The 26,426-nt window shown below is 46.5% G+C and overlaps 1 protein-coding gene across 9 annotated transcripts in view; it reads right to left on the reverse strand.

Annotated features, from left to right (window-relative positions):
- The window catches only part of LOC136780933 (nucleolysin TIAR), a 439,848-nt gene that overhangs the window by 121,749 nt on the left and 291,673 nt on the right, over window positions 1-26,426 (reverse strand). Inside the window, exons 1-2 of one of the 9 annotated variants that reach the window (XM_066739547.1) lie at window positions 2,445-2,671; window positions 1,883-2,174 (exon numbers count right to left, since the gene is read on the reverse strand). The exons of 5 other annotated variants lie outside the window; for them this stretch is intronic. In XM_066739547.1, the coding sequence (XP_066595644.1) occupies window positions 1,883-2,066 (184 nt within the window). In that variant the 5' untranslated portion in view covers window positions 2,067-2,174; window positions 2,445-2,671. Of the gene's footprint in view, window positions 1-1,882; window positions 2,372-2,444; window positions 2,672-16,085; window positions 16,938-26,426 lie in introns of those variants that run through there. 3 more of the 9 variants (XM_066739546.1, XM_066739548.1, XM_066739545.1) reach the window with 3 other exon arrangements.

A 26,426-nucleotide genomic window follows, 5' to 3' on the forward strand; every position in this document is an offset into this window, starting at 1 on the left:
GTGCGTGGTCCGTCTGCCTTTTACCAATCAATGCTAGAGAGAGAGAGGGAGCGAGAGAGGGAGAGGGAGAGGGAGAGGGAGGAGACTTTGAAAATGAATGGCCGGATCGATCGAACGAACGTGGCAATTTGCAAGCTCTCGAGGTACAGTGGCACCTCTGATGGAAAAAAGAACGATAAGAGAGAGTGAGAGAGTGAGAGAGAGAGAGAAAGACTGAAAAAAAGGGGTTAACGCGTCAATGGATAATTGTGCCTTGGAGTATTTTGCACGATCTCGTCCGTATAGGGCTTGTCAGGCATTTTCTTTTAAGGAAACGAGTGCGAGTAGGTAAAACGATCTCGCGTGAAAAGCTAAGGAAAAGCAGGTTTGCCGAGGAAAAAAGCTGTAAGCTATTTATTCGCGTGGGATGAAAGGACGAGGGAGGGGGGGGGGATGAGGAAGTGGAAGAGGAAGAGGGTGGAAGTGGAGAAGGCTTATGGTTGGCTAAAAGAAGCATGATTGAAAGTTGAGAGTATGATGTATTTGACGGCTGAGAGCAGATCTTTCGTATCCTGGGCGACAAGCGATCAAGTACTTGGCGAAGAAATCCATTTTAGGAGGTCAACCAATGGCCGACGAAGGTGTCCAATACCTGTGCACCGAATTCCTACACACACGCGCGCGCCTACGGATAGATAGATAGATATATATATATATATATATACGCAAGCTTTTCGCGTCGTGTTGCGTCGGGGGACTGAAAAGAGCTTACCCCTCGCTTGCTGCGGGGATATACTAAAAGTAATATATATATATATATATATATAATATATACATATATATAGTATACTAAACCGAGAGGAGCCGAGGGCATCGCATCACTGTGAATAAGCTATAGCCTTACTTAGATATTGAATATTATACGCCATCCGTATCGATTCAATGATCGCTCCTCCGCCAAGGAGCCCTCCTCTATTTATGACGTCATCTCGCATTCAGTGTCAACGTTCAATTTGTCTTTTACACGCGATATTCGTTTCACCCACTCAACTGCCGCTGGCACTTTTACTACCGGTTATAAATACTTTCCTTTGTGATGCTTAATATTAATGTTCCTGCGCTAGATAGATTTCTCACCGTGAATCGTGTATATATATACAGAGAGGGGGGGGGGGGAGGGAGCAGGAGGGTATGGAAAAAAAGAGTCGAAATTATTGTTGATTATTTAACGCTCGCAACGAGGAATTTCTTTTGTGTTCTGTACAGTTGGTTGTCCGGGAGTTAAAAGCGCGCATTATTGATAAGCCTATCGCAGCAAGAAAACGGGACGCGTATATACAGATACAGTATATCGTGCATCGCTGATTTGCCGTAATTGGCTGCTTCACCAACCAACACAATAAACCATTATTTTCTAAATATTCCTTCGATAGGTCGAGTTATGCACACTCTCTTCGCTGATCTCCTCGTCGCGCAATCAACTCGATAAAATTTTCCAGAGCCAGAGAAATGAGGAGAAATTGGAGAAGAATATCGTTGTTTCATACATGAGAGATACGTATTGGTTTTCCCCATTGACCGAACTTTCCTAATGTGTTCCGTCTCGATCAATTGGAATCTTCCCCGAATACCCTCTCGCAGTTGGCGTCAGTGTTAATCGGTTAGTAACACGCGAGCGGGAGGACTGGGCGTACCTTGGCATTTTAGCAACGATGGCCAGGCCGGCGCGGCGATTCGCTTTCTCCAGAACCTAGTTGCTGGCACAAATGATTCGATATCTTTATTGTTGGTCAGAGTCGAGGCAAGGAACGTACGGAACGAGTATATAGAGAGCGGTGCAAGTGTAGAGAAAGAAGTAGAAGAAGAACAAGTGGAAATGTGAAAGAAGTAGTTGAAGACTTACGGGGGTTCTGGACTCGCGGAGGAGACGAAGGAGGATTGGCTCGCGTGACGGCGGCGGTTGGTGAAGGCATCTTGGCGTGCAAGGCGGCGAGGCACGAGTTTGCAACGTCGTAAATGAGATAGGCACCGTAGTATCGGCCTGCACTGCCCATTTTCAATTTATTCTTACCCGGCACAACCGCCATTTCTCCCTTCCTTGTCGCCCCTGCGGCTATATCACTTATCCTCCAGCCTTCCACAGGATTTTACGCACAACCACACTCGCTCGTTCTTCTCACCAACCCCGACCGATCCTGTGTCATCCAGGATCATCGGTCCTTATCTCTCTTTCTCTCCACTCTGCTCTTCTAGTCACCGGAGCGCTGCGAAAAACTCCATCGAAAGCGGCTCGCGCGCGACCGAGCAGCACCGAGCAGCCTGCCAGCCATTCGACCACTGCTCGTGGGATTTTCACCGCCCGCGCCGCTCACAGGCCTAACGATAAAAACACGTGAAATTATTCGCTGATTAGCTGCGTGCTTCCCGCCAACCAAACAAATTATACTAATATACACTTATCTAACCGTGTACACGGGCCACCGCTGTCCGCGGCGTAATCAGGAATTTTCTTCCGCTTTCGAGACTCGCGATTAAAACGCTAGAGTGGCACAATTTGACCGCTGGAAACGCGAGGATTTCGAAGAAACTTCGAATCGCTACGCACTGTGTAGAGAGAGAGAGAGAGAGAGAGACTCGTGTGTGCCGGGGATATCGCTGGGACGTTGCTTGGAGGAAGAACGTTATCACTGCTGGCACGTTAGGAACAAGCGCGTTTACTTTCGACGGGATACTGAATGGTGCGAAGGCGGGGGTTTCGATAATCGCGCGCGCGAGAGAGAAAGAGAGAGAGAGGCAGCGAGTCGTGCGCGATACGTAGGACACGACGGTCGAATCGCTGGGCTGGGCAGTGGAACGGAAACGGTGCGGTTCCGCGGACCGGAAGCTCGAACCGGATACGTCACGAGTGAACGGGCGCGGCGCCTCTCCGTGATTGTGCGTTGCAAACTCTTACTACGTCCGCGTAAAACTGCAGTAGAGCTTGGGCAGCCTTACTCGTTTATGCCTAACCGAGCTATCGTAAGCACATTGTCTAACTCGAAACTCGATACGAACCGTCTCAAGGTCAGCAACCAGCACCGCGGTGTCATCACAGCGCTCGACTCATTCCATTCTCTTTAAGACAGTTTAAATATGCCTCATCGTTATACATATATATATTTTGATAATAAGAGCACTCGGTACATCCAAACACGAATATATGCGCAAACTATATACTCTCCTCTTTTCTTTCTATTATTCGGTGGCCTGGATAACACGGTATCCATACATGTTCCGTTTTTGTTCTATAGGAACTAGTGTGTTAAAGCAGGAAAGCAGGCTAGTGTGTTGTTTGTGTGTGCACGCGTTTATCGCAATAGGCTACTTAACAGAGTCGCGCAGCAGTGTGTCGAGGTATACTATATGCTATAGGTCGAATGTGTCGTGCCGCAAACATACGTGGCAGAAGACGTAATGCCGGCGGCGGCGGGTGGCCGACTTAAACAAGTTCATAGATCTTCGAGCGTGTGCACATCGCAAATGTCTTTGAGATTGTGTCATGTATACCTTTATTGATGGACACGTGTACTCGTGCGTATATCTTAACAACGACGACTTAATTTCAATTACACGGTGGATTCTCTCGACGCGGAATTTTATCGTCTCATTGTTATCTTCTATTTTATTTGTTTTCTTTTTTTTTTTTTTAACTATTCATGAATTCACCGAGTGCACGAAAATGAGTTTTAAAATCGTATCGATTTAAAACTTTGGTTCTGCTATAATTTTCGATGCGCAGTTGTGTTTGTGAAACATGCGAGGATATCGCATCTCCGGCTGCTCGTACTACACACGGTGAAACAAACGGCTCGATCACAGCAGCGTCGCGTCGTCGGGGGACAATGGTGTCGCGTCGCGTCGTGTGTCTGAGAGAGACACCGTTCTATAGCTGTGGTACATACACATATACACGCTCGACCCTGCGCTGCTACCACCGACTCGTCGTCTCACCTCCGTTCGAATGGAAAATTGTTTTTCAACGCCAAGTTTTCCCAGATTTTTTCTTCGGTCTCACCCCCTCCCCTCTCCCCTCCCACTGCCATATCAGCATCCCCACAACCCCCTGGCACAATCTCAATTTGCTCTCGAACGATTCTAACAGGCTCTTCTCGAGCTCCCTCGATCGAGCCAATTAGAATCGACTGGCTCATTTACATGGTGCCTCCATAAGAAGCTGGACGATAAAACAATCTTTAATGTCTAATATCTGGGAGCCAATAGCGCTCCGGTATCTGAAACTTCGGCTGCCGCCTCGGTTACGATGCTTTTAATTGCCGAACGAGTATTAGAAAGACTATGAGATGGAGGAATTAATGTCGTAGATGCTCTTATCCGGCTCAAAGCAGACGGTGAATACGGGCTAATGGCTAAGAACGATTGTATCATTGGTGATCTACGGGAAACATTATCGGGTCCGTGTAACCGGTCATGCAAATGTAATTGTGAACACCGGAATATATAGTGGGGGGGGGGGGGGGGGGGAGGAGGAGAGGGGAGAAAAAAATAGCTGAATCCGGCTTTTGTCTCTTTATCATTTTAGATTATCGCACAGATCGGTTATTTAGAGCTAGATGGAATGCTTGGAACGAGTGGAAGAATAATAAATTAAGTACGCTGATAGTTTGACCTATGAACCATATGATAATAAGGTATAGAGAACTTTATACTCGCGAATTCTTGCGATCCTCGAGCGTGTTCCCGTGTTATATGCTTCTCGCGTGTATTTCTAGAGGAGGAAACTTCATCCAGACGTTCGCGAGTATACGTACCCACTACTCACCACCTAGACGAACGCACTCAACAGGTTACTGTGCCCACACAGCTTGCTATCTCGGCATATCCATGCGTCCTATATATGCTATATATATATATATATATACACACTTCCTCTAATATCCCTTTGTCCAAGATAAGCAAGCCCCAAATACCTCGAGTAAAATACACATCAGTCTTTTCAACTTGGCAGATTTGAACTTTGCTTCTGAACGAGGCAAAAAATTCATGGACAAATAATATCAGTTTTTCTTTTCCCTTTTTTTTCGAATCTTTTTCTCGAATTACAGAGAAGAATCGTTATTCTACGAATGAGATAAAGGGAAGGGGGAGGTGGGTGGGGCAAGGAAAGATTGGCAGACGATACGATAAGATCTTCCCGGGGTTGGAAAATATTGATGAATGATGATGTCGTATAGAGGGGTACGATGGCAAATCGAGTCAGCGTGGATGGTAAAAAGCGTCAGTTACAGATCGCGAGGAAGGAAGTGGCGAGAATGGAATGGTCCGGTGGCGTGGGGGAGTGGCTGAGGGGTTGGGAAGAGGGGAAATGTACGCGCGAGAAGGGATGCGAAAAGGGTTGGGGTTGGGGTTGAGAAGAGGGGGGGGGAGAGTTCGTATTAGGGGTAATGGGCATTATCTCCATCGATCCCAGCCAGCTATCTAACCACTCGGCACCCACCTCGCCCATCGACCATCACCCATAGCTAGCTATATGTCTGGCAGCGCACCACCAGAAACTGGTTGCTTGCTTTGTCGGCCGCTATATGGATTGCGTGGTTGCGAGCTGACTCCAAGTGGCGCGAACAATAACAAACAAAAAAAAAAGAAACTAATGGTATTGGTTAATTGATCCTGTGGATAATATACTCGCGGTGAGTTTTATGAAATATCGCGTTGGGATCTCCATTGTACGTATATATATATATATATATATATATATATATATATATATATATAAAAAGAGGGAAAGTCATTTTTTCGTATTCTTTTTTTGAAATATATATATGAGGCAGAGTATAGAAGTTGTTGGAACGTAAATTGGGTCTCGGCCGATGTCGCGCTTCGATATCGCAAAATTGAAAATACTCTCGTTGCGCGAAGGTAGATTTCATCGATCGGGGATAATCGAGGGTGATTTCCAGGAACGAAGCGAGCCATCGTTGGATCTTACCAGGAATCGCGAAGGAGGCTCGTGGGTTAAATCGCGACCACACCCGATATCTAATCAGCGTAAATTAAGGGAGGGAAAGCGCGCGCGCGATGTGAAAGTCGAGCTGCTCGTAAACGAAGACGGCCGTTGAATTGGCCCGAGCTTTCTCCGACGATGGTGCTTTTTCATCGGTTAGCCCGCTGCCGTTTCCTCGCGTCGAGTGGAAAGAGGCTGACGGTGACTAATTGTCGCAGAGGCGATCATGATACGTCCCAACCTCGTAAATCTGATTGGCTTCGCTTACTGACCTCGGTCCAATCTTCCACCCCCCCCCCCCATCTCCACTACCTCCGCTTTTTTTCTTCTATTTTAAACCCCGTTCTCTCGGCTCTATGAGAGAACGGAATCTCAAATTCTTCGTGACCGCCGACTTTTCAACGACTCTGAGATATAACGTTGAGGAGAAGATTGTGGCCAGCTAGAGAGAGCTGCAGCGGCGAGAGTCGGCAGCAGAGCGCGCTGTTGAAAGTGGATCGATTGACGAAAAGAGAAAGGAAGAGAGATGGATGAGATAGAGTGTGTGTGTGTGAGTGAGTGTGTCGGAGGGAGAGAGGGGGTATCGAGGAAGAAGATGCTATGAAAAAGCTGAAAGACTAGACTCTTTTTTATATAAAAGTTGCAGGAAAGAATGAAAGAGAGTAGGTTAAAAAAAATTCTTCGTTAAAGGATAATTCGATTTTGAGGAAAGAAGAGGAAAAGGAGTATATGCCATATAGGGCCGTGCTATATAGTGTTTCAGAGAGATAGATGCGAGAAGATACAGCGAAATCTATTTTCAGAGACATTTAAACCGAAGTAATTCTAGACTAAAAGCTGACGTAAGCGACACCGGCTGACACAATAAGGTTATCGCATCGGTTCTCAGGCGGTCCAGCATAGACATATATATATATATATATATATACAGGTGGAATAAGATGGTAGGTTGGGAGGGAGGGGTAGCGAGCGGCACGGTGGGTGGCGATGCGATGGTAAGTGAGTGAGTGGTGACTGAGTGCATTTCACAGTGGGAACCATCTTTTACGCGGAACTATCCCGCTGTTCCCCGGAAACCAGAAGATAGCTAGATAGGTAATGCGATGCGCTAGCAGCATCCCTTATCCGGACGCCTTTTTCCCAACCCTCGATCTTACCTACCCCCAAACGCCCCGCCTCCTGATCTTTTCTTCTTCCACCACTCCACCCCGTCCAAACTCTCACCCTTTTCCGACAACCTGCCACCCTTCGATAAGTAGATCTCTATCGGGATTATCTGGAGCACCCGGTTACATTATTACAACGTTCGGGATATAATACGGGGACCGATATAATAACCTAGTTGTCCTCCAATATTCATTCCTACCAATCATACCCCCGTGTGTGTCAGCCTTCTCTAAAATTCCATCGTTCCACTATATATATATATACCTTAACTCGGTTTCTCGATCGTCTCTCCATGGAGAAACTCTCGCTAAGACGCCTATCGCTTTTCATCCAATGTAATCCCGATTCTCCAATTATAATAATAATAACAATGGGATGCAGGTGTTGGAATAGGCGTCGAATAAAGAATTGCTGTTTTCAACGTGGATATGGGAGGAGGGTTCTCTGAGAATGGCTGGTGACTGAGGGAGCGGGTCGTGCGGGAAGGAAAAGCGTTACCTGTAATAAGAAAGGAGAGATGGACGAAAAAGTGCTCGCGTGAGACTGCAATGGGAAGATTACGTGCGAGATCGAGAGGACGGTGGCTTTTCCTTGGCTGCAGGACCTACGCCATGGCGTAGCAGCAGTTAGAGATAGCGCGCTATCCTGACCAGCGGGGTGGTAATAAATACGCAAATAAACTTTCCTCGTTAACCCATCAAAAGCATGAATAATTCGAAATGATCGCAGACCCGTATCACGCCTAAACCCTCGGTAATTCCTTTCATCCAGATATAATTCCACACGACCTTTATTATCCAAATTTGCAATATTTTTCTTACTGATCTCCCACCTTATTCTCAACGCTCTTTTTCAAATTGCTTATTTTACATATATATATGGCTGGTGATTGGATTACACTCGCCACGCGAACAAATATTTACTCGAACGACTGTATCCCTCGCAGGTCGTATGTACGGAGACTGCGCGCACAGGCACGAGTACTTATTCTTAACTGTGCGTGTAATGCTATTTACACAGTATTTGTGTACCTGCACCTGTCTTCAATGGTAAAGCACTTCTCCTCGTTCCCTGTCTGCTTCTTTGGATGCTCGACGCTCTTTCGCCGTCTATCTTCCTTCGCCCGACATAATTCAATTTCGCCGAGCGAAGTGGAAGCATCAAAATATTAGCATATTGATCAGCCTACCGCGACCTACCCTCTTAAATTCACCGGCGTAAAACGCACTTAATACGAACAGCCACTTTACCTATTCCCTGGATCCGATGAAATATCCGTCGCTCAAACTCTCGATAGTTCAATTTTTCCATTGTCCAATTTGAGCCTTGGAAAAAGATAGGGATATAGGGTGGGGGGAGGGCAAAAAGTACCCAAGCTTTCATTTTGACGACGTTTGCATAATTTCGAACGGTGCGCATCTCTCAATAACTGCGTCCTATAGCCCTCGTTTAATCATTTTAGCAGTGGTTATATGGGCATAAGGAGGTTTCGAAATAAGCACACGCGGCTAGTACCCATGCACACACACACACTGGGTCCAGTATCGTTTTATTATTTTAAAGAGGACACTTGGTCAGCTATTACAAGGATTCGCTCGGCCGGATGTCAGCCCTTCAGCAGAGTCCACGTATCGGTAATAACGAATCCTGAAGTGGCCGCACGTGCATGTGCCTAATGGCCTCAGTTTCCCAAATTGGCAGTGAAAAGGGCTTTAACGCTGCACGTCACACGGTTAGCGCTTTGAAGCGGCGTTCGCAGAAACACGTCATCCTGTTTAAAGGCAATTTCACGCCGGGAGGATAGGACTCGCGTTGAATCTAAGATCCCTTTGTTAAGCCTAATGGCACTCATTTAAATTCGTATAGGAGCGCTCGCTAAACCATCGTGAAACGTGAAGCGGTTCGTGAGATTCACGTCGCTTGTTCAAATCTCCTCTCCCCCCCCCCCCTCCCCTCTCTCTCTCTCCTCCTCCCACCACCTTACTCATCCAGAGTACGCGATATCTCGACTGCACCATATAAAATCAGAAATAAAAACTCGTTGATTAAAAAGCGTAACGAGAGATATTTTCGGTATAAGGTTTTATTATTCGGTTGGGTAGAAAATTGTGGATGAAAAATCGGGAGAACAGGTTGTGGTTTGCGTAGCTCGGCAGGATGTTCATAAATCAGGGCGTTGCATGGCTGTTATTACTGTACATCGGTTGGTCAGTCGGCCAGTCGATTTCGACGCCACGTCGAACGGGAGGATTTACGAGGGGTCGTGCATCTCGAGGCGCGAGAACCCGATCCGGCCGACTAACACGACTTCCGCATCCGACTTGCGCCACTTGCTTTATATATATGTATATATATAGGGAGGGAGGAGGAGGAGGTTAGGTGCAGGAACAAGCTAGATGAAGAGAAAGACAGAGAGAGAGGGAGAGAGAGTCCAGCAGTAGCCAAAAAGCCAGTGAAGCGAGCAACTAGCCAAGCTGCTCGACTATTTGCTTCTCTGATCCGACTCCGACTCTGCCCATAGCTACCTTCTGGCCTGCTTTTCTCTAGCTACCCTCTACCTGCCTCTGCGAGTCTGCAAAGCACCGGCCATTAACCATGAAGAACATAAGAAGGAACTTACTAGTCATAGCTCCTACGTAACATCCTCTTCTACCGACACTACCATTGCCCCCTGTTACCGCCTCTGCTACACACATTGCTTTTCCACTCGAGAAAAGTCTGTAGAGCCAGCCCTATAGCATTATCCACTAAATATCCTCCCCAGCTCCACTCATAACTGAATATGTATAGCTATACGCGTATAAAAGAAGATTCATACAGGACGTAAAAACTTCCTCTTATCCCTGCAATGTTCTTATCTACCAAATATGTTTTTCCACTCTTCTATGTATATATATAATACGTGCTGCACTTTTTCCATTTCCGTATTACGCCCAGCGGCATAGATTTTACTCCAGTATATATATATATATATATATATGTATGTGTTTGTGTATAGAGGAGAATCGCCCAATTGTAATTGTGATCAATGTTAAATGGAATTCAATGCTCTTCGGATCGGTTGAATATTAACCCCGTTCCACTCGACTTGGTGTGTATAATAAGTCGCAAACGTCGATCCATAATGTGACAGACATGACTAATCGACGCTATCGCCGCTAGCCCGGACTTCTTTTCTTCAGGGAGACAAGCGCCGTCGATCGAATCTAACGTCCTGCTTTTTCCTGCCGGGCGCGGGCGTCCTTCCACTCCGAGTCCCTTTCATGCCAAATTTTAGATTTATCCTTCTAGGAAAAGGGGGTCAGATTTTGCTACTGTGCACGAGGCACTCGGCCAAGTCGCCGAATCGCGAACAACCCATGCGGTTCTCCACGTGTAATCCGTAACTCGTTAAAATCTAAAGGATGCCCGGAGATTCCAGCGTCGAACATCAAAAATAATCCACGTACGTATATACGTATAGATATATAGACGCGCGAGCTGCGCGCAAGGAGGGATACGGTAAGTAATGAGAATTTCACGCCATTATCGTAACTGTGAAACGGAAGAGAAGTTGAAAATTTCGATTGGCGAGGGTGTGCCATCTCTTCCGCCACAACGGTTATTGTACGATTCTACGATAAGGCATATGTGTGTGTGTGTGTAAGGAAGGACTCACGGATGGTCATGCAGTATTTCCTGTCGAAAAGGCTGGATGAAGAGTGGAGGAGAAAAATTGGAGAAGAAGCTTCGCGTCTCCTTCAGTCGCGCAAGTAGCTCCCGTAATGGTATAGGTCGGAGGAGGGTGGGGAAAGGGAGTCTCGAGGAAGGACTTGGATTCTCGCATTCGTGTCCTTTTTGGCGACGTCCTATATCCTTCGGTCTATACGCGCGACGACGACGGTACAGCCGCCAGTCTCCACTGGGACTCATATTCCTACGTATCGTCAAATATTCCAAACTCTTTGTTCGCCTCCTCAACACACACACACACACAAGAGACATTCTCCCTCTGCAGCCTCATCCACTTGCTCTCTCTCTCTCTCTCTCTCTCTCTCGCGCGCGCGTTCATTTTATTCTCACGGACAAGAGATGCGCCCTTCGAAAGTACGAGCAGGCTGCCCGAACGGTAACTTCTTGATATTTTCCGGACCAGCTTTTTATACCGGTTGGCAGGAAGAAGAGGGCGAGCCCTCAGCACCGACCGTCCGCACTTGTTTTCAGCTAAAACAATATCATTCGTAGCCCGATACTCTGTAGATGCTCTCGCTGCAGGTTTAGTCAGAGAGCTTATGCACTCGACTGCTCCGCCCATTTTCACGTGCGAGAGCGGCCTGTAGGTGAGCTTCGACCTGCGTCCAATCGTCGCCACTCCCTCCTTTTCCATGTTTCTCTAAGAGGAACGAGAAAAATGCGCATAGGAAAATTTAATGATTTTTCAAAAGGGTCCTGAGGACAGAGGGATATTACCAGATCGAGGTTATGCTGCTTTTCTATATTTACTCGCGACTAAAATGCGACAGTGCGCACGATCGTTCACGTTCAAAAACATGGCCTTCCATCTCCTGCTTCCTTTTGCCGCACACACCGTCCTATTGCCCCCCCCCCCCCTCACGCTTCTCGTCCCTATCAAGTTTAACTTGGCGCAGCGAATTTCCAAGTGCCGTTTTACGAGTTTTCCTTGCTACTGGGAATAGAGGCGATCACTCGTTATGGCGGCCGATAAATGTTTTTCTCCTAGTGTCTCATCCCCCCCCCCCCCTCTTTTGCCCCTCGTTGTCTTTACCTTTCTCTCAAAAACCACCAAGCACAGAAACCACCGGACTAATCCATTTTACAAGAAAATTCCAATTTCATTCATCGCCTCGTATTTACTGCATTTGAAAACGTCGTTAGCTAAATTCCTGAATTTCCAACTTTTGTCGGGATCGATCGTTATTCCGCCTACACGCGAGCTTGCCAAACCGATTAGGAAGCTTTCTTGTTCTCTCTTCTCTCTCTCTTTTTTCTTTTTTTTTCTTCGAAATTTATCAGATGTAAAAGGCTAAAGCATAATTGTATGTAGAGAGAGTTCCGATCGATATCGGTCCACTCCCGGTGAGTTGAGAGTATCCGGAGAATCCCGAGTCTCCCGTATTAATCAATCCTGTAAGCTCCGCTTGTTTGTTCTACGAGCAAGTGGTCAGTGTCGTGAAACTAGCCGAGTCAAGAAAGGTCAACGAATTCCAGAATCGATTACAATTCGTGCGCGTACAAGATTGGCGAAGCGGAAGTGCTCGGGAAAAAAGTAGAGGGAGGGGAGAGGGGAGGGGGTAGGGCTGCTGGTTAAAAAAAAGCAGGAAAAGCGAGAAAAAAAAACTGGCGAACATACCATTTTGCTTCGGTTCCGAAGATGTCCGCCAATCGAATTTACTGCTTGACTGCACGACGAGCATTACCACGGCAAACTCGCGGACAAAACTTATCCTAACATCCACCCTCGACTTACCCCCCCCCCCCCCCCCTATATCCACGCTCCGGCCACTTCGTATACTTCGTAAACCATTACACCTATATGGGGCTTTATTCCAATAACATTTCGCTACACTTTTGCAACTCCCCTTTCCCCTAGCCTGATTTTTACTCCGGCTCCCATCCAATCCACCGCGCAGTTACTTATCGACGTGAGCTATACTTTTTACTCTATACCAAGTTTTACCAACGGCTTCTCCTACTATTTGTAATTGAAATTTCATTTAATTGCCCGTAGCCCAAAGCTTTTACCTTTGCCAAACACTGATTTATCCTATTCGAGTTTAACGTATATGTATATATATATATATATATGTAGGCACGCCGCGAGGCGGTCTATAGGTTGGCTGAAAGAACCTAGGATAGAATAATTGTGTTTCGAAATGGAGTAAAGCACCCTTGTCCTACCTGGAACTCGTTGCAAGAGCGAGTAAATATTTTTCCACGTGTCACTTTATTATTGACAATCGCTCGGTCGTCGTGCTATAGTTCGCCGTACGTGGCTGTGCAGTATTTTTAAACTTTGTCGTGATAATGTACAAGGCCATGCTTAGTGCGAGTATGGGTATACAAAAGTCACTCGAGTAAACTATATTCGACACAAATTTCACGCGACGATCGGCAGTCTTAAAGAGAAATTTGCAATTTTTTTGTCGGACAAAGAAACAGATCGGATGATCGTGAGAGGGGGGAGGGGGGAGGAGGAGGATGAAATTTCAGCAACACTGGAACAAGCAGCAATCAAACGGTAGACGAAGAGAACGGTGGCTAAAAGTTAGGTTCGACGGAATAAACTGGCCAAGACTGTGGAGCGTTTAAGAAAAAAAAGAAAAAGGGAAAGAAAAAAAGAGGAAAGAGTAGAATTGCTGGTGCAGAAGAGAAGGAGGATTTGGGGAGGAGAGAAAAGAGGGTTGGCAGCGAGCGAGCAGTGCGAGGCTCCGACGCGACGTTGAGCACCGCGGACGGCATTGGCGCGGCCTGGCGCGCCAGCTAAAATTCAATCTGCGGACGAAACTTCTGTAACCTCGTCAGGAAACCGAAGCCAAAGCTATCTATCGCTCGCGCTTTCATCCTCCGGAGAAAAGTCTAGCACCCCCTCCCCCTTGCCCCTGGATCCCTAAAGCACCCAACCCCTCTAGCCTCATTTCCCAAAATTACGTCACTACTCTGACTTTTATCCTCGCGACACTTGTTTGCTATCGCTCGTTCGATCAGTTCGCCACACACACACTTTATTATTATCTAATATGTTCTTCTCTCTTCCCCCCTCCACCCTCGTCACCTTACATACAACACTTTTTATCGCGAAAAAGGATCTAATAAAGTAACGATTTTATTACCGAGCTATATAACGCGTGAAAATAGCCTACCTCAAAGTTCCTTTCAAAAGTCCTGTGTGTCACTTGTTTGTTGTCCTGTGACTGGATCGATACGTCGCTCAATTCCTATTTGTTTAACGTTATACTCTAGCAATTCCAAAGCGCTTTACCCAATCGACTCTATATAATTTGAAAAACAAATAGAATTCCTTCGATATATGCTATTCCACACTCATATTTCACGTTTCTTCGGCTATATCTATCGGAGAGGTAGAGGGTGTATCGTGCGCGGGGATCCCGAGATGCGTAATTTTTATGGGATCAGCCTGCAGCAGTGCAGGGAGAAGCGCGTATCGTCTTGAAATATCCAGTAGTACATCTTATCGATATGTTGCAATGAGCACGATGGTTCGGCTGCGGATCCTCGGAATCGTGTTAACAGTTGGAATAGCCTGATGTCGCGGTCTTCGATAAATTCCAAGCTGCAGCCACTATTCACGTAGCACGCGCATACCTTGCAGTTAGCGTAGGTATCAAAGTGGGACGGTGTTGAGAGTTGCGCCCTTATTCGCTCCCGTACCACGTACACTCGCGATGTAACGTTAACTACGGTTAGTATGTGCTAAGTGTTCGCTCGACCGACTAGCTCTCTCTCTCTCTCTCTCTCTCTCTGCAGCCCTATTGCTTCCGCCCGCGCCCTGCACCTATTCGCCTCGCCTCGCCTCTCTGCGTTTGTCCACGACGAATGTCTCGCAGACTCTCACCCCCTTTTATTATATATATATATAAAAAAAGAGCACTCCTTCTCGCGTAAGAGACGGGAATGAAATTGTTCCGACGACGCGACGGGACCGTTATAGGCACGTTGAAAAATATCAAAGGAACCTTATGTTTTATTTCGTGTAATTCGATAGAAATATGCCGGCTGAATACGTAATGAAACGCGGGGTAGTGTGGTATGGTAGAGAGGCGAATTCTTGCGATAAGTATTATGTACAGTGTATTTGGGGTGCATCGATTTTAATCTGGGTAAATTTATGTGCGACGCGTAGAAGAAATTATCGCTGGAAATTTGGGAAAATTAATGGTTTGGGAGGGGGTGCGGTGCGGAGCTGCGGGGAGGGAAGGAGGAGACTGTGCGATGTTGGTGTACGTTTAAAGAGTGAGAGAGGGAGAGCAGCCACATTGGAAAGATTCAATTTCTATGCAGGTCACATACAGATCCGTCGCCCTTGTTCCTTGCCTCACACCCTACGCGAAGTTAGCGTTCCTTTTATGGATACTGAAATTGGAGCACAGAATTGCTGCGGCTTCGTGGTAAAACATCAAAATGGTTTGAGCAAAATAAAACAGAATCAAAATTGCCGAAGCCAACGATTTTCGTGGCGCACTTGCCATCCCGTTAGGTACGTTTTAAGGGCTTTACATTTCCCCGACAAAAGCTGACATTTTCATGCGAATTCGATAAACATGTTTTGCACGCTGGCAGACTTTTGCTATACCATAAAATATATATATATATATATATATATGTGCATGTGTATATGCGGGACTACATATATATATATATACGAAAAGTTGCCGATAAGCGTGCGAAATATTTGTGCTGCGAAGGAGCAGTTCTCGCAGGCGCTCCTTCATTTATTCAGCATCAACTTTTGAAAAAATAAGAAGAGAAACGATCAGAATGCAGAAGAGACTTGGCAACGCCATCAGATATTGCTAATTTACCAAGTGTTTCGAAAACTTTGCTTCCGTTCGTTTAAAAAGTAGCGAGCATAGATAACGACCGGAGGGAGTCATAAGAGCGAGTTATCGTTCCAAAGAAATATAACGACGACGTCGGGAGTAGGAGAAAATCGCTTGCACACACACACACACACAAACACACAAATATACTACATATTTATATATAAAATAAAAAATCGATCCCTACGCTCGAACGTTGCTGTATTTAACGAGACGAGACGAGAGGAGACGATGCTGCGAGACAAAGTAAAAATTCTGACCACGGCGTTATATTTAGGGACAAAAGAAGATCGAAGAACGCGTCGACGGAACATGATCCGACATGGAGGAATTAGGGAAAAATCTCTGCATATATATAGTAGAGAAAAAGGAAGGTGCACCTGATTTGTTGGCGGTGGTGGTAGTGTGCTGAGCGAGGGTAGCCGGTGTCGACAGCTTAGGCGGTTCTATCTTCTGCGGCACGGTGTGAGCCGGAATCGGCCCTGGATTCGTCATGGTGGTCATCGTCGTGGGCATCATCAGAGTCGACATGGTCAGCATCTTCCTCGGTTTCCGGTCTCCCCCGCCTTTCCCCTCACCTTCCCGCACCAACTCTCGGATCACGTGACAGATACAAACTTTATCACGATCTTTTTTCCCCTGGATCCTTCTTGAGAAGCACTGAACCGTCCAAACTTGGGCCTACCTTGAAAAATCCTCCCAATCTCGGGATCTAGAAACGGCACACCGGGAATCACGCCGATTGTTCCTCTCCGTTATTGCGAATCATGTTTCGCGGAACGATCGCATCATCGGGTCGCAGCGTGACAGAGCGTAGACTCTCATGGTGTCTCCGCAGGTCGTATCTCCCGTGTTCTTCTGCCTCGGCTCGGAATTGTCACAAAGGTGGATGGGTGAGGGGGTGTGGGTGAGTGGGGGAGGGGAGAGAAATCTTCGCTAGGAGTCGAAAGAAGAAGGTCCGGAGCACGCGGCCGTGACGCGCGCGTCGCGAAGCCGAAGACGTCGGGAGGATGTTTCTCCCGGGTGTCTCGTTAATTGCCAGCGAGTGCCGCTCGTGTTTTTCGACGCTTCTCGAGGCAGCGGCGCGAGGGTCAGTGCGTGATTCGGTGGTAAGGAGGAAAACGTCGACGGGGACGCGGCGTGGTGGGACGTGCTGCTGGCGGCACAACGACGGCGTCGACGCTTCTCTACGTAACTCGCACGCTGCGCGGCATTACGTCACGTCCGGCCGAGCGTAGAGTCGGAACTCGTCTGGCGGGGAGAGCGCGAAGGGATCCGCTCGCCTGCCTCCCTTTGCCAGCCCTGCCTGGGCGCCCGTTACCACCACCACCACCACCGCCGCCGCCGACGCCGCCGCCGCCGACGCCGCCGCCGCCGTCGCGACGCCCGGAGGCGCCGGCGTTCCCGAACGTCCGCGGAATCGCACGAGCTAAGACGCGACGCCACTAGTCGCGAGTCGTCTGCCAACGCGACAACACACTCCTCATTCCTCTTCATCCAACGCGACGATCTTGCCTTTTTTCTACCCCCTCCCCCGTCTCTTCAACATCCTCGCATGGATCCCCGGCCCTCCACCATCTATATCCTATCCTGCGGACAGTCTCGATACTCGCATCGCACATTGCTGCTCCGTGCATGTATCTATCGATCGCACCACGCTACCGAGCAGAGTTATATTTACACGAGTTGCACCCTCTGTACTTACTGCCAACGCAGGTCGTTTTCAAAAACAGCTTATTACGATATGCTTCTTATACTCTTGACACATTCATCCTTCGCCAATATAATAATAATAGTACAGCGATTTATAGAGAATATATTTTCAGATATTTTTCTAAAGGAAAACTGCACTCTTTCGTTATTGTTCCAGTGAGATAAGGCAAGTATATTTTTATGACGCAGGGGTAAACAGGTTTTTCGAGAGTCTTCGAGTCACGCGAGTATGCTGCTGGGGGAAATTGCAAAAGTCGCAAGAACGAGATAAAAGTGCAATAACAGAGAGAGAGAGAGAGAGAGAGGGTTTGTGCAAGTTGTAGCAGAGATAGACTGTTGAATTTCTGGATGGTTTTTCGCGAGCGGAACGCAAAAATGAAAGGAGTGCGCGCGTTAATTTCGATTCTCCTGGCGCGCGTTTCTCAAACGAGGGAGACGCAGCGTGGTTGTTCGGTAAGTTGGCTCTGAAGAAAAAGAACTATGAGGTATTTGCAAAAGGTTTTACAGACTCGCTCCGCACGACCTTCCCCTATGAATATTTTTCCTGCATCTTCGCGCGCATCGTACCCCGACTGGCAGCTGCACAGAGTTTCGTCAAATTGGAGCAAAGCGCGCGTCCCTTGTCTGACTTTGCATTTGCTCGATCCACTGATCCATTAAGTGGCGCCGCACGACGGTATTCGAAGGAACTAGAGTGATTGCGATGCTACCCTTCGACCAAATGCACTGGAGAGAGATTTCCTTTGCTACTCTGGGTAACATTGATGCTCGGCTAAGAGAGCTTCTTTTCCATCTTAACGCGAAAAGCCACTCGATAGTCGGGGAGCAAGCATGCGACGCAACCACATCCCCTTAATTGCGTATTATTGCTGGAATACTTAGTTGCGGAGAAGGAAAAAGGAACAAGCTGGTGCATTTAAACGTTTCATGCTCGCAACTATTACACGGCGTTCCCTCGGCAACGAGCGTTAATTGCATCATACCCCAGTAGGCTTATTACTTATTCATTAATTATTCCACGGTATAGCCAAAACAATCAATCCATTATGACCATGCAGTTAAAATGAAAAGTAAATATTTTACAAGAGTAATTTTCAGTGAAATATGTCGGAAAATATTGGCTTGTAAGTATATACAGGTTGATTGCATAAATTTCTTCTTGCTTTTCATTCGATTGCCTAATAAAAGCGACATATATATATATATATTTCTTAATCCGCGCCTGATTTCAATGGTTGCAAAAGCGAGTGCAGACATCGGAATTAAATAAAATGTCAATTTTCATTTGCCAGGGCAAACCGGCAGAATGGTACAATGGTTGCAGTCTATCAATGTAACCTATCAGCATAAGTGATAAATCACACCACTGTAAGCGACTTTATTCCGATACAATTTTCAGCATAGAGCGACCTATCTGCTTGCAATATAAAGCCGTTTGAATAAAACAGTAGATGATAATAGGTTAAGCTGTTCAACAACGGTAAGCTGCGCTACAGCGCCATACGCGTAAATATTCATTATAGAAATGCGTGTTAGAAAACTTGCGCATAATTAGGGCGGTGCATATTTTAAGCAGCTTGTAACTCTGTTTGGATAATTTAATCCGAAATGCATCAAGAATTCTCAGTTTGGAATTCTTTAGCCGATAAACGAGAGCAAATAAATGCAAGCACGAGTTTTGCTATTGGGAATTGGGCTAGGATGTTGTTTCTCTGACCTGCTGTCTCTCTCGGCTTGTGCATGTGTCCTATCTATCTCTGTACACACACACACACACGCACACACACATATATATAAGAATGTTACCAATACAGAGAAGGGGGAGGGGGAGAGAAGCATCTTAGTGGCTTACAGACGAGCTTTGGCCCGCATTCAACATCATAAATAATTCCGTTTGTGACCACAGCCCTACCAGTCCTCGACTCGAAGGCAAACGGAGATGAACTGACTTGCGGAACGTACGTTGCGGTGATGCGTTTCCGGCCACAGAGAATCTATGAGCTATTGGCGTTCGCTTGCCAAGAATTCTCCTCTCTCTCTCTCTCTCTCGCTCGCTCGCTCGCTCTCTCTACCCATTAGGCCAAATTTTAATTCTTTATTATCCATCAGCATCTTTGCCAGTTTGAAAACTCTTTCCCAGATTCATCGTCGTTAGCTCAAACTTTACCTATTACTACATCCAACGTGTTTAACGATTCTCCTGCAGGCCAGATAGCTAACGACTATAAATATGCGGGAAACAATGGATTTTACCCCAAGGCGAAACTTGTTCCCTAGATATTTTTTTCTCCTTCGCCCTGTGCTACATCAGAGAAATGTTTAAGCCTCGAGGCTAACAAGATGCCTCATTATACAAAAAGTGCATAGGAGATTCGCAACGCTCATTGGATGCACCGTGTACTTTTCCAACGACGCGCCTATATCAGTTGTTTGTATATGTCACGCGGAGAGAGGAATTTCGAAATTTCGCGTATTAGTTTATGCGTGTCCTATATATATATATATATATATACATCATTGATCCGCGTGGAACTGCGAAAAGACACGGAAGAAAGTTGCGGGAAGCGAGTGCAATTTATTCGTTTGCCGGGGAATAAGGCTGACGGAGAAAGGGAGCACAAGAGGGAGTTGAGCCACGGGATAAAGCTAGAGGGTATAGCCAGAGAGCCAGATGAAAGACAGAAGGGCTTAGGACGAGCCGAGTCGAGCCCCGGGCTATTCGTCGACATTGTTATGTTGCCGTAATTGCAGCTAATTAAGAGGTTCAACTCTCTTGGCTCTCTTCTCGGTCGACCATCGCCAGGCTACCACGTTCCGTCGCCTCTCACAGGCCGAATGTCACCCCCTCCCCCATAACTAGATAGTTCGCGTCAAAGAGTAACGGCCAACTCTTCCCATTCGCAAATTCCTCGTCGAATCTCGTTCCATCCTGTTCCAATTTTTACACACACACACACACACACATATATATATATATATGTCATGCCTGCGCACGTTTCAGAAAACTTTTCCAAACTTTGGCGTCTTTTATTGAAATTGGCAAGTTTAATACCTGAACGGGGAAGATATACCTGTGCAGTGGATGCATCTCGCGCTTATATCATTTGATGAATGCGTCGCTGTTGCGTGTGTACACGCGTGTCATCCGGCAGACTATAACGGGACTGCTTGTCCGCGAGGCAATCCATACCGCTATGCAGCGCGAGTCGAGCTCGCAAATTTATCACGTTTGTTGCGTGTGCTTGTACTCTCTCCTAGTTTTTGTGCCCCCATTGCGAGAAAACGTCGACTCCCCTATTTCGGATTGATTGGTGCCAGACGAAATGGATTGGATTTGTTGTTACCTTTCTGGCCCGCGTTATTGCTAAAAGAGCTTTTCGCGGCTCTTCCGCGTCCGACGATAAATCAAATTAAATACGCGAAAGGAACGAGAATTTCGTCAAAGTTTTAATTTTAATGCCAATCAAATTGCCTACGTGAGATGATTCTCTCGTGTTTACGACTAGAATAGTTTGATAAAACGGGAAGAGTGTGGCAAAAGTTTGCAAATAGTTGCTAGCCAAATATTCTACCATGCAACTATATGTATGTGTATAGTATAGTAGCACCACGGAACTTGTTCAGCATGCCGTTATAGCCTCCCGCGTCTTCTCGTGACAAACGGCTGCCTCTCGTATGTAAGATGTTCTAACTATTTTACTTTACGCAACGACGGAAGTTATCCCCGCGCATACTTCGCGAAATCATCATTTCAACCTTCTCTATGAACGCGAAATTCTTCAATATTTCAAGCAAGCACGTAAAAAAATACGCGCGTTCGGCCAAACGAAGGAATAAGGGGAACGGAGTCAATAATTTATGAACCGACGTTGCTGTGATTCGTCGTGCTTAAGCTGGCTATTTTGCTTTTAGGTAGATTTTATGAACTTTAGAGATATATAGGATCGAGACTATTAAATATGCTTCGTCCAATAAATAATTTGTTGCTCAACGCGTTAGTCTTGTTTCTCTGAATTTTCCACAATAATTATTATAAACAATTTTCTTGCAGGATCCAACCCGCGGGTCTTCCAGAATTTTTACTCTTGTCATCTGCATAACAATGGAGGTTGACTATTGCTATACTGCTGGCTCGATCGAATGCTTTCAGCGCAAACGTCTCTCTCTCTCTCTCTCTCTCCCTACCTCCCTCTCTCCGTCTATTAAATTTTTCTCGGAGAGAAACAGAAATACAGTAATTCCAGAAACAGCACTCTCCTATTTTCCTCCGTGCAATTAGGGGTAATACATGTGTAGTTTGGTGGAGCAGCAGTTTTTTTCGTCGGGAAGGAAAGAGAGCTAGTAATAAAAAGTGGTTCGCGTATTTTCCGCGGAAACTGACACTTGGTGAAAAATTAAAACATGTCTAGCCGCTATTATTTACCGTGCGTTGACAGCGAGGAAGAGAAAGTATAGCGAAAATAAGGAAAGGAGGGAAGATCGAGCGTTTTTTCCTGTTCCGCGCTGTAAGTTCGGCCTGTTTGTCTTACGTTAATTAACTGAAGGTGAAATATTCTTAGGAGGGTGCCAGAGGCTAGTGGGACGACAATGAGACGAGTTTCGTAACGGAAGAGCGGGGATAGAGACGAGGGATATTCCACCGACTTTCCGAATCGTCAAATTTCGCTTCGCGAGTCTACCAGCTGGAAGAGCTCGCTGTGCCATTACGCGCTCGTCTCCTGCACTCGGAGCCAAAAAGGAACGAAAACGGAAAGAAAGGGACACTTCATTAATCAACTCAACATTTAAATTGTCCTATTACTTCAAATTTACCAACGGTGCGCTTAATGGAAATTCAAGTTTTATGAAGTTCAAACATTGTCTCCGCGCGGGAGCACGCGCGCACTCGCGTTTCATACGACTGCGGTAATATAAAAAGTTACAGGAGGCCTCTCGCGCGAATGTCGGTTCAACAGCGGAAGATGTGTGTACTCGGATCGGGCTTTCTTGCTGCTGCGATTACAGCCTTCAGTCGGAACAAAAATCTCCATGTTATTAATGTTGGAAGAAAAAAGAAGAGGGGGGGGGGGGGGATTTCCAGGAGGAACTGGCTCGCTCGCTCGCTCGCTCGGGTATCACGAGAGCGTGATAACCCACATTCAGGATCGCAGTCTTTTATCCGCGGTAAGCCTTATTAAAAAGAAATATACCCTCTCGGAATTGATCTTGTAAGATAAATAGCGCGGGGTTAATAGTCCGCTCTGTATTCTAGGCTGCCGGCGAGTGTCTAAAGGTATAGTGGAAAAAAGTTTTAGGAGAGGGGAGGTAGGGGAGAGAGAGAGAGAGAGAGAGAGAGAGAGTGGGAGGTGTGTGGGGAAAGAAGAGAAAGGGATCGAAGGGGGTTGTGCTCGGGGCAAGGAAAGTTAAAAAGAAGAAGAGGGCAGAAGGGGTGGAATGGGACAGAGCAGCGGACACAGCTAGCTCGGCGTGGCGTGGTGTAGCGTGGTGTGGCTTGGCGTGGCGTGGCGCGGCACGGCGACCGGCCGTTTCATAAGTACGTACGAAACGGGAATTCATTTCCTCTTAAAACGCCGGCGAGTCTCTTTCATCATAAATGTTATTAATCGCCGGGGGCCCTTTTCGTCCTGACGATGTTCGCCATTTAAGCGTCAAAGTTTTTCCAGTCCCTCCGCGCGCGTTTTTCGTGCCCCGGGTCCTCACCGCGCAGCGGCGTTCGTCTCGGACTCTGGTGTCCCTCGACACGGCCCGGCCCCCCTACCCATTATTCCTACTGCCACACTTATTTCAACGCTCTCCTCCTAGCTACTCCTCCCCTAGACTCCTACCACCCACTCCTCGCTGCCCGGAAGAAACCAACCACGGCACAATTCCGACCGACGACGTTTGTCTTAAGAAACTTCCCGACCAACTCGTAACCCAGACCACATCCACGAATCCCACCAAGCCAAAGATTTCAACCCCCTGCTACCGTATTCGATACTCGCAATTAAGCCGGATTACCCGGTAATAACAATTAGCGGAGCGTGGCGCAAGTTTCCGCGAGAAGTTCGGTCTTCCATAAACGGGTCGCGTATACCCAATTAGAACCGAGTAAGCGTGCCCGCTCCTAGGGAGATATACAAAGTCTATAAGTGTCTCGAGTCAACAATATAATTATAAAAGAGGGAGGTAATTTGGTGCACGTTTTGTAAATAAGCATTGGCATCCTGAGATGTCTTCTTCAATATATAGTAATATATCAAAAATCGTCGAAATCACGATTAATAAAGTTTTAAATCAGGTAAATTGCATATAATAAAATATTTTCTTTCTTCGAGTGGGAAAAAAATTCTCATAAGGCACGCACCCAGGAGTAAACATCCTCTTTAAGCGGATGAAAATCTGCGGAACGCTGGTGCCCAGCATGCACTAACCAAACTTAAAAACAGATTCGGAGGATACTCGTTGCAAGGTAATATCGAACTCGACACTCTCCGTTATTGTACAGCTAGCCGAGCCAAAGCTCGTTGGTCTATAATTGATCGGAGCTTCTATCAGTTTCCTTCTACGTTCCACACACGCGATTCAACCACTACAATATAATCCTTGAGCGATCGATATAGGATAATCAGTAAATTTCATGACTTATTGACTTGAATTTTATTGAAAAATTGTTTATATAATCCTGATAATAATTCACATCTCGCGATTGATGGAATTTGATGCAATTTTTGCTATTTACTTTTTTCCTCGTAAGCAAAATTTATATACTACACTGGAGTAAAAAGAAAAACGATTCGTTTTCCCACAACATACTATTAAACCATCTCCTTTACAACTCTTTAAACATTTGCCTTGGTTCGCTGGTAGTACACTATGCGCGCATATACCGTTTATATTTGTGCTTCACTTGACACGCGAGTCTTGGCTGTAGGGTTCTTGTCTATCAGCCCTCAGCAAATCTTCCCTGACGTATCCATGAAGATTCGATGCACTGCTTCACCCCCCTCCCACCCTCTCTTCTGTCTTGTCCCGAGACTCGCGTCACAAACTTCCACGATCTCTCAAACTACTCGACTCTTCCCGGAAACGCTAGAGGTAGCTCGTTTTGATGCTTTCGTGCCACTGAATTTCCCGCAGCACCCTTTACTTCGTTATACATCCACCGATAGAAGTTTGGGTCACTAGTTATACTCTAACCGACTTCGTTAGCACCGCGTCAACCTGCTTAACGCTAGTTTTCCCAAATCGACTCTGCACGAATTATGAACACGTTACGCAAAATTGCTTCCCAAGGATTCGCTTATACATAGCAATTCCTATATAAAGGAATATAAGGAGGGTCGTATGTACAAAAATGATCGCGAGGATCTTTGAATCGGAGCGAAAGGGGAGCCGATAATTTGGAGGTAGCGTTAGGCAATTTACCGTCTCTCTTTCTATAAGACGTCCGGTTAAATAAGGGAGAGAAAGGGAGGGAGGGAGGGAGAGCCCGAGGTCTTATTAGGGGATGATGGGAGGTCCTTGCTCGTCGTCGACGGTCGCTCTTTACGGAAAACAACGCTTCGCTCTGCCTTAAGTTAACGGAACAGAGACCTGGAAGAAACCAGTGGACGGGGGGATAGTTTGTCAAGACCGTGCTTGTTTCTGGCTTGAGCGAACCTAATTAAAGTCCTGCACTTTTCTTTCATTACTCGAGCTCACTTCACCCCCCACCCTCGCCGCGGCTCATCTCTACCTCACCGCGCGTTTGGATGCAGGAAAGTACCGTACAAAGAGTCAGCCAGCGATATTTTATCCCCCCCCCTCCCTCCCACGCGAGATTTGCCTACTTCGTTGCATTATAATTGTCAGGATCGTCTCCTTTAATCTCGTCTGTACACGCCCGGCCAGCTCTCGCCCTATCGAGCGATCTCGGGCCAATTTGCTCAGTATTTAGCGGACCGTCCTTGATCATGGCAAATAAACAATTGTCTCGGCTTTGCTTGAGTCAAACTACGCGTTTGTTTTCTATTAATTAGAAACGTGCGACTGCGGTACCTATATAGACCTACATATCCATGGATTATAAATATTTTCCATTCCCAGACTAATTACCATGGAAGAGCAGAGAGTAGCATTTTACTGAATAAACAAAGAGTTCTGGATAGTGGGTCGAGGGAAGAAGGCTTCAAGGCGTTTTGGGTGTTTGAAATAAGAGGAGAGGAGACTGGATGAATAAAGGAGCGCAAAGTTCCGACACGCTGGGGGCATTCGGAGAATACAGCGTGCCTCTCTCGCTCTCAAACGCTCGCACACACACACACACACACAAACACGTATACACAGACACGCGTATAGTCTCTGATACGCTCGCTCATACGCGTTCCCGACGGAGTTCCGGGACTCTCGGGTGAATTAGCAGCCGGGAGCCTCAGCTATACTTGAACAGTCGTGTAATCTCGCGTATAGGCTGTCCCTTCCATAAACGTGCAAGCATTGTCGGTTGCACACGAATGCCTGGGTACCCAGTGGTTACGGTAATGAAATTGCTACGCCACCCCTCCAGCTGATATTATTCTGCTTCCCAACAGGAATACCGGCCGTTGCGCGCCGCTCGCTCGCTCGCTTGGTTTAGGGACTAGCCGAGTGATATTTCCACAAGTTTCCTTCCAGCCATTCGCGAGCTTTACTCATTAAACACGTATATTGTCTGGACCGAGTTCACTCGATGGACATACCGCACCACTTACCACCAATAATCAGACCTTTATTTATTTACCCAACTTTATACACGCGTTCCTATCGAAAAACTCACTAGAGTTTTACTCGCGTCTTTTCCAAAGCTTCACTTTTTTCTCCTTTCACACAAACACGTAGTATATGGGGTGTGCTGATTAATACGGAGAGAAGCGTGGAGCGAAATATTCGCGTATAATCCGGGAATCGAATTGACGGACGGTTCGTGCACAAATACTATATATAAAAAGGATTATATATCGTATTGCGCCATATGAGTCAATCGAAGATCTGGCAGTAAGATGGAGATT

The sequence above is a fragment of the Prorops nasuta genome, unplaced genomic scaffold (genome assembly GCF_024137725.1).
Source record: "Prorops nasuta isolate Cenicafe-Biocafe unplaced genomic scaffold, Cenicafe_Pnas_1.2 PNAS00021, whole genome shotgun sequence".
NCBI classification, from domain to species: domain Eukaryota; kingdom Metazoa; phylum Arthropoda; class Insecta; order Hymenoptera; family Bethylidae; genus Prorops; species Prorops nasuta.